Below are 8,952 nucleotides of genomic sequence, written 5' to 3' on the forward strand. Positions count from 1 at the left end.
GCATCCTGCGGATGGGTCGCGCCCGCCTCCGTTGTTGCCGACGCCGCGGCCTGCGAACGGGTCCTCGGCGGGGTGTGCGTGGTTGTCATCCTGTTCGGGATACTGCGTTCGTCGCCTCGTATCCCGGACGAGCCCCCAAAAATGTTACGCTTGTCGAGTAAGCTCGCCGCCGTAACACTATCGCGCACTCCACACTCGCGCACGTATTTCGCGAAACTCGCAAAGGAAAGAGAACTCAAAAGAACTTAAGAAATACGTTTATTCCAAGCTCGTAAAACAGAACGCGTGCGGATTCCAAAAATCCGCCAGACAAAAAATCAATAAATCCATCAACAAACTCCCGTTGTCCAGGAGCGCGCTTCACAGCTTTCCGCGACTTCTCTACTCAGTGTCCAGCACGGGCGTAACAATATATATATATATATATATATATATATATATATATATTCGTCACTAGCGCTACGGCCCTGACGGCCACCTAGCGCCCATGATACAAAGACAAGGGTATGCTCACTTGGTGGTAACTCATTGCGCAGAAATACGGAATAGTGGGGATGTCACCATACGTACGTCATACTCGACTGTTTCCGGAACGGTTCGAGCAGGTTCGGCTCGAAATATGGCTACTGTTTATCGCTGTCAGCAGTCAATAGCAGTCTACAGCTGTATTTATTAAAATAAATTGTGCGGTTAAAGTCTACAGCTGTATTTATTGAAATGAATTGTGCGGTACAAGGGTGTAAAAACTATTATCGCAAAACAAAAAAATTAGGGAAAAATGTGCAATATTTTTAATTCCCAAAAGAAAATGATATGGCACTGAAGTGGCTCGAAGTGTGTAAAACACAAGATGCCAAAGGTAAAGTACCGTAAAAATAATTTGTGACATTACTGTAATAAATGATACAAACAATTCATTACATTCTGTTTTCTTTCTGCTTTATTTGTGCATGTAATGGACTCTCCTTTGTTCCGTATTGCATAATTTGGACTGCTAACTTTACCAAAACGTCACACTAACGACTCGGCTGTAACATTCGGGATTTTATCGTTACCTATAGACATTGACGTCACGTTTCAGCGACGTAATGGCTTAAATATTATATAGCATAAAGTATTGCAAAAACGAATAAATCGAATTTTTGTTAAGAGAAAGAACATATTTTCATATATTTAATAGATTTGAACCTACTCTCAGGTAGCAAGCACTCGTCATTTTGACGTCAATTGACGTCAAAAGTCTGTCATTTTGACGTCAAAAGACGTCAAAATGACGAGTGCTTGTTACCTGGGTAATATATACTATACATTTTGTATGTACATTTTGTTGTTTAGGAAGGATATGTTCAGTTCATTTTTAACCTTCGTGTTTTACAAAGTCATTGCAGCAGCAATTGCTAGGGTACTCCCCGAGAAAAGGTCGCAAACTAAGAAACGATGCAATGCCTACGTTGCATTTGTTTCACAACGTGCAAATGGAAAAAACTCCATTGCTTGATAACTCTGAGAAAACAACTGTTGCTTTATTGCATGTTGACGATGTCCCTAATGCAATGACAAATACGTCGATGTCCACCGTCAATAAATCTGAAGAACCGATAAATGCATCGACACACATCAATGATTCCACCGATGTCATCGATGCTGTCGTGTCTACAGACGTGGTGGATGTATCATCGACAAGTATAGAAGATACATCCAAAAATACTACGATTGCCGTAATTAGTTCACCTGCTGCAACGGATCTTTGTAGCCCTAATAATGACATAGACTATATGTAAGTTCTGTGGTAGTAAAGAATATAATGTTGTATCTTGTTTTTGAAGAAAAAATGTAATATTAAATTTTTATTGATATTACAGAACACGAATCAGTATTGTAGAATAGTATATGTCGTTTCTGAGTTAATTTCAATCATACATTATTTTTATTGTATTTATTTTTGGACTGTTTGACAAAATGTATCTATTAATTTTCTCCGCATGATATTAGTCTTATGTACGTTAGTCTTATATACGATATATAAATACGATAATAGATTGTTCGCATTTTATTTATTGCTTTTAGAAAAAAAAAACTGCAATGGGAATTGGCAGTATTGAAAAAGAAATTCAATATTTATAAGAAGAAAAAAGAAGTTGATCTCGTTGCAATGAAGAAGAAAATGCAGCAGTTCAAGCGAAATCAGTCATTTAAAGCTGTTTGGCGCACCGCCATGTATCATAGTGTAAATAGTAGTTAATTATAAGATTGATTTCGTGTTGTCGTTTCACATTGTTAATGGTACGGTTTTTGTATTGATTAATTATACCGGGTTAAATTATCGCGCCTATTAGCGAAACGTCGGTGGATCGCGATTAGTACACTTGTCGATATTCGCGCGACTCACCCGACTCGTGCTGCCCGCCCACGAGTGGCATCCCCAATTATGAGAAGCATTCGGTACTCGCTCGCGCCGTACTTCGCAAGTGCGCGAGCCGGAGAACGCCGAAGAGAGGCACTCACCAGTCGAACGTCGTGAAGCTCACACGTTACCGTTTTTGCATGTGCAAACTCGGAGTGCTCGGTCGCCTACCGCAGACCACGAAGGCCTAATCGCTTGATATCCTGCCTATCTGTGACTGCTTACTATCCTGCCTATCTGTACCTGCTTGCTATACCTGCCTGTCCGTGCCCGCTTGCTATACCGGACTGTTGCATGCTTTCGCCTTGCACGCCAGAGATCTCGCCAACGGGAGGACGACGTAGACACCCAGGAGGCGCCGGGCAACGACACGGTGAGTCGCTTCGCATTTTTGATATTCGCTTGCTTGCTTCGCTTTATTCGCTTTCGCGAGGGCACGGGCCCTCTGGTCCTTCGAGAAATTTTGTTGACCAATCGCAAATCCGGGGAGCGCCTCATACCCCCCCGTGCAGAAGCTGACAAGAAATACGAAACGAAGATGTACGATGTTTTGAAAAAGGTATTCACGCCAGGACAAATTCGGATGCTTTTGAATCCTTCTCAGAAATATGTAAATTGGTCTTCGGAAGATATAGCCAGTGCTATGTCATTGAGATGCGTCAGTCCAAAAGCATACCGGTACCTCAAAAACGTTATGAAAATACCGTTACCATCGTTACAAACGCTTCGAAGGTGGGCAACCGACATTAATGTAGAGCCAGGTGTTTTAAATGCTATACTCGATTGCATGCGGTTCAAGAGTAAAAGCATGCCAGATTTTGAAACATTGGTTATATTGACATTTGATGAGGTGTACTTATTGAATAAAGTAGCTATTGATAGAAAAAAACAGCAAGTTGTAGGTCCACATAAAACATGCCAGTGCGTCATGGTCCGCAGTTTGTTTGGAAATTGGAAACAACCTGTATACTATAATTATGACACACCTATGACTAAAGATAACATTTTGCACATTATTTCGCGATTGTACAATGTAGGTTATACGGTTGTTGCAATAACATGCGACATGGGCCCGACAAACATGGCACTGTGGTCGGACCTTAGCATAGGAATAGCACCAAAAAAATATTATTTTCAGCATCCTATAAACGAAAATTATAAGATTTATGTATTTGTAGATATGCCACATCTGTTGAAATTGGCGCGAAATCATTTCCTTGATAATGGATTTAGTGTGGGAAAACATCGGGTGGATAAAAAATGTATTGCGCGAATTTTGTCCATTAATTCGAGAGATATGAAAATATCTCATAACATTAGTCAATATCACCTCGACGTTCAGGGATCCGAGCGACAAAAAGTGCGTCCTGCCGCACAATTATTATCTGAAACAACAGCTTCTTCCACCGAGTGGTACGGACAAAAAGGATATCTAAATAATTTTGACTGGGCGGAAACGGCGCGAGTAATTCGTTTATTTAATGATTGGTTCGACATTTTTAACGCGAGTTCAAAATTCGGAAAACACGAGGGTAAAAATGCATATAGTGTGAATCTACAGAAACAAAATAATATTTTATGCGAAATGAATAAACTTATGCATGAAATTAAAATTGGAAACCATAAAACCTTGATTTCCTTCCAGAAAGGAATTATTGTTACTAATAATTCTTTGCAGGAGTTGTTACCTTATGTCACCAAATTATGCTCCGATTTTAAGTTCAATGTTGAATACATATTAACCAGGCGATTAAACCAAGATGTATTAGAGAACTTTTTTTCATTTATAAGAGCCACTGGCGGCGCTTATGACCAGCCAACTGCTTTAGATTTTAAATATCGATTAAGAAAATACATCTTAGGGAAGCAGTCAAAAAATCTATTTTGCAACATAGGTTCTTGTAATGTTATGTCAGATTCTGATTCTCCGCTTGTAAGTAGCGAATCATGCCATATGCTGAGCGAAATGCTGACACCCTATGTGTTGCCAGGTGAACCCCACAACGAAGAAGAAGAACTGTGCGAATATAACATTAATAATAATAATGTAATGCGTGACATATCTAATGATAATAGTAATAATAATGTACTGCGTGACATATCTAACGTTAATAATAATATTATACTGCACGACAAATATAATTTTAATAATAATCATGTACTGCGTGACGAATATTACTCTAGTAATAATGATATAGCCATATGCGATTTATCTACGTACCATGCAACTGTCGAAGAAGAACAACTTCTTGCGTCTCTAGATGACATGAATATCACGGACATTATTGAAGACGAGGGCTTAAAATATGTGGCTGGGTATGTAGCCTACAGATTTAAGTCTAAATACCCTCAGTTAGGAGTCGAAACTCGAGAAATTCCGACTATAAACAATGGAGATTGGATACAATTTATTTCTCGCGGTAAATGTATGTACCCCTCAGAAGATATGATAACAACTGCGCGAATAATGAATATCGAATTTGAAAAATATCACGGATCAAATCTTCGAAAAAAGATCAATTAATATTTAATAAATTGGCTGATATTATACATGACAAAATACAACCAATTCAACTACCACGCGATGTTATTTTGTGTCTCGTTCGGACACGAACATATGTCCGACTTCGTGTAATTAATCGGCAGATATGTGAAAGCAATAGAAAAAAAATAAAAAAAGGAAATTAGTAAAATTTACTAACAATAAAATATTTTAATACACATCTTTGTTGTTTTATTATTAATTCAATATTACATTATTTAATTTAATGTTTTATTTCTTAATCCCTTAATTTCGCTTTTTATACATTTTTATTTAAATAATAATTTATCAAATTAATTTATTGCCCATTTTATTTACATATTTATTATTCATTTAATTAACACTGTTAACAATTTTAATACTTTATTGATAAAGTATACTTTATTAATAAAATAATATATATATATATATAATATAAATATAGAAATATATATATATATATATATATATATATATAATATAAATATAGAAATATATATATATATATATATATTGTCACGACTTTTTGCACTCCCGGACCGCTCCGGGACGTGAGCCGGATCAAAAGGACTTAGGAGAGCGGGATGGTTGGCCTCTCCAGTGATTTCCTCGCACCTCCGATACTCCACGAAATATTCCGAATGTTGGGCGCCAGACGCGTACCTTCGCGTCCACGAGATCGCGAAAACCTAAACGAGACGCGTAGAGCGATGTTTTGTGGAGATCATTTGTTGAAGCCGGGTGTTTACCCAAGCGCTTGGGGCCCCGCTATCGGCGGCCTCGTCCGTCGCTGCCGCACGTGCCGCCCGCCTGCCGCGTTGCTCTCGCCAGCCCGCGATCTCTGCTGCTTCCGCGTTTGCCATCCCTCCCGGGTTATCGATCGTCCTTGATTTCCTTCGCCAAGTACTCCCTCGAAGGCTTGCCGTGGTGTGGGTGAGGTGCCGCGCGTATTACATTGCAAAAAAAAGAAAGTAATCAGAATGCGGAAACGCGATTAAATACGACCCCTGGAGATCTCGTCGTTGCCTCCCTGGTCTGTCCCTGGGCGCGAAATTCCGCGCCTTGTGACAGCGGCGGGGCGCCGCGACGATGCGGCGAGCCGCAACGTCACAATATATATATATATATATATATATATATATATATATATATACACGATTTAGCCGTCAAAGAACCTCAAATATATACTTTGTATCCCCATATCTTAGTAAAGTATTTCGTATTAACGTATGTACTACATTATAGAAATTTTACAATAATGTACAACTTTTGTATAATGTATAACTTTAATGCAATGACGTCTAAACAATGGCAAAATAGTAACTTTCTATAATGTGTATTGTAAAGAAATGATAGTAACTTTGAATTTACTGCATAATGATGACGTATGAATGGTGACAATTCTGATTGGCCGTTGACGGTCACGTGATTTATATATGCGCGTAAGCATACCCTTGTCTTTGTATCATGCTAGCGCCTATTCAGCGTGCACTCTTGTGCCCGAGCGGTGGGATAGCCCGAGCGGTGGGGCAGACCGAGCGGTGGGGCAGCCCCCACCGCCCTCACTCGGGGTATAAATAGAGGACTCAGGGTGCCATTACATGGAGCGCGGAAACGCGGAAACGCGGAAGCGCGGAAGACAAAATTTACTAGATTTCCGTCGATCCGTTCCGTCTGTTTTGAATGCCTTAATATTACATGGAGCATATTTTGAGCGAAAAAGCGGAACGGAGAATTATAAAATATTAATTTTTAACGGTATTTATTGATTAAAATGCTTGTATTCAATAGATAAGCTGAAAAGATAAGCATATTAATAAAAATTGCAATGAATTAAGTGAACACAATTTTAAGAAATGAATACAAATGTCTATTTGTCACTATACTGTTTCGCTTTTCCGCGCAAATTGTGCTCCATGTAATATAAGGAGAAACAAACTCGCGGAACGAACGCGTCAAAATCCGTTGTCAACGCGGATACAGTATACTCCATCAAATTTCGGAGCTGTTTAATCACATTGAAAAAAAAGCTTTTACACATACTCTTCGATTACTTTATTATTTAATAAAAGTGGCAGTATAATATTATAGATCCAAACATCATGTTGATGGTTATTGGGTGCGTTCAACCGATACTCCGCTAGCCTAGCAATCGTGAGCAGTCGCTCGTTTTCGCTCGTTTCCTCTCCTTTGACCCAATGAATTAAAAGGATAGGAAACGAGCGAAAACGAGCGACTGCTCACGATTGCTAGGCTAGCGGAGTATCGGCTGAACGCACCCATTATGAAGTATATCTTATATGCAAGCCAGGGTACATACATAGGCTGCGTTAAGTACTGGCAGTGAATATCGAAACACAGCCATACATACATACACGATAATAGCGGATTCCGCTTTTCCGTTCAAACGTGCGGGACTCAACTCGCGGAAACGCGGAATCTAGTTACTATTCTGTTCCGCGCTTCCGCGTTTCCGCGTTTCCGCGCTCCATGTAATGGCACTCTTATATTACATGGAGCATATTTTGAGCGGAAAAGCGGAACGGAGAATTATAAAATATTAATTTTTAACGGTATTTATTGATTAAAATGCTTGTATTCAATAGATAAGCTGAAAAGATAAGCATATTAATAAAAATTGCAATGAATTAAGTGAACACAATTTTAAGAAATGAATACAAATGTCTATTTGTCACTATACTGTTCCGCTTTTCCGCGCAAATTGTGCTCCATGTAATATAAGGAGAAACAAACTCGCTGAACGAACGCGTCAAAATCCGTTGTCAACGCGGATACAGTATACTCCATCAAATTTCGGAGCTGTTTAATCACATTGAAAAAAAAAGCTTTTACACATACTCTTCGATTACTTTATTATTTAATAAAAGTGGCAGTATAATATTATAGATCCAAACATCATGTTGATGGTTATTATGAAGTATATCTTATATGCAAGCCAGGGTACATACATAGGCTGCGTTAAGTACTGGCAGTGAATATCGAAACGCAGCCATACATACATACACGATAATAGCGGATTCCGCTTTTCCGTTCAAACGTGCGGGACTCAACTCGCGGAAACGCGGAATCTAGTTACTATTCTGTTCCGCGCTTCCGCGTTTCCGCGTTTCCGCGCTCCATGTAATGGCACCCTCAAGCCGACTCGAGTCACCAGTGGCACAGTATATACAGTAGCGCAACTCCTCTGATTTCGTGTTGGCCAAAACGGATTGCGCATGCGCGAAATAAAGCACTACCTCTGTCTCTTTTCTTCTTACTCTCTTTCCTTTTCTAACGGATTTAGAGGCACATTTAAATGCTAAGGCGTTAAAGTGTTATAGACAGCTATAGATTGACTTGATAAAAGTCGAAAAAAAAAATTGTGTGAAGTGTGTGATTGTAAAGTGTGTGATTGTGAAGAGATTTGTGAAGTGATTGTGAAGTGATTTGTGTATTGGAAGTATAGGAAGGAAAGTTAACCTGTGTAAATTTTATACAGGTTTTCTTTTCTTTGAGAGCACTTTGATCTTAGCTTTGTTTCAGATTTTTTGCTACAAGAAGGAATTAGAAAATGGAAAAAACCATTAAAAACTTTAAAAAAGAAAGTCATTGGTGTGTAGTGACAGGATGTATGAGCACCATAAATGTAGAAAAACGACACTTCTTCCTCTTTTCAAAAGAACATGATAGGACAAATACTATTTTAATAATTGTTTACATTATTATTTCATTATTTGCGTAATTTAATTAATTATTTTGACATATATAGTTGGACTTATTTTACATTTATTCCTGACTTATTTTATATAATATATATTTATATATAACATATATACTATTATTATTAGTATAATATTTCATATATTAGTATTTATATTTCATTATTTTGCATGATTAACAATTTATCTATTATTTATGTAATATTTTTTAATATTTTTTTTAATTTCTTTCATTTTTTGCGCGCATTGTTAACATTGTACATCGTTAACAATAATTCTGCATAATTTTTATTGAAATTAACCCAGCA

At 38.2% G+C, this 8,952-nt stretch overlaps 1 protein-coding gene across 2 annotated transcripts; it reads left to right on the forward strand.

The window, feature by feature from the left end:
• The first annotated feature begins 1,306 nt into the window (after nucleotides 1-1,306).
• On the forward strand, nucleotides 1,307-5,125 carry LOC143896043 (uncharacterized). Of its 2 annotated transcripts, none has more exons than XM_077403594.1 (4): nucleotides 1,307-1,777; nucleotides 2,071-2,194; nucleotides 2,916-3,136; nucleotides 3,583-5,125. In XM_077403594.1, exons 1-4 carry the CDS (start codon nucleotides 1,443-1,445, stop codon nucleotides 3,623-3,625), a joined length of 723 nt encoding a protein of 240 aa, XP_077259720.1. In that variant the 5' UTR covers nucleotides 1,307-1,442; the 3' UTR covers nucleotides 3,626-5,125. The 2 variants fall into 2 exon arrangements, with proteins under 2 accessions (XP_077259720.1, XP_077259721.1); XM_077403595.1 differs by having other exon boundaries at nucleotides 2,916-3,082.
• The last annotated feature ends 3,827 nt before the right edge of the window (nucleotides 5,126-8,952 follow it).

Source organism: Temnothorax americanus, unplaced genomic scaffold, assembly GCF_048541705.1.
Source record: "Temnothorax americanus isolate GAGA-0224 unplaced genomic scaffold, ASM4854170v1 Scaffold176, whole genome shotgun sequence".
NCBI lineage: Eukaryota > Metazoa > Arthropoda > Insecta > Hymenoptera > Formicidae > Temnothorax > Temnothorax americanus.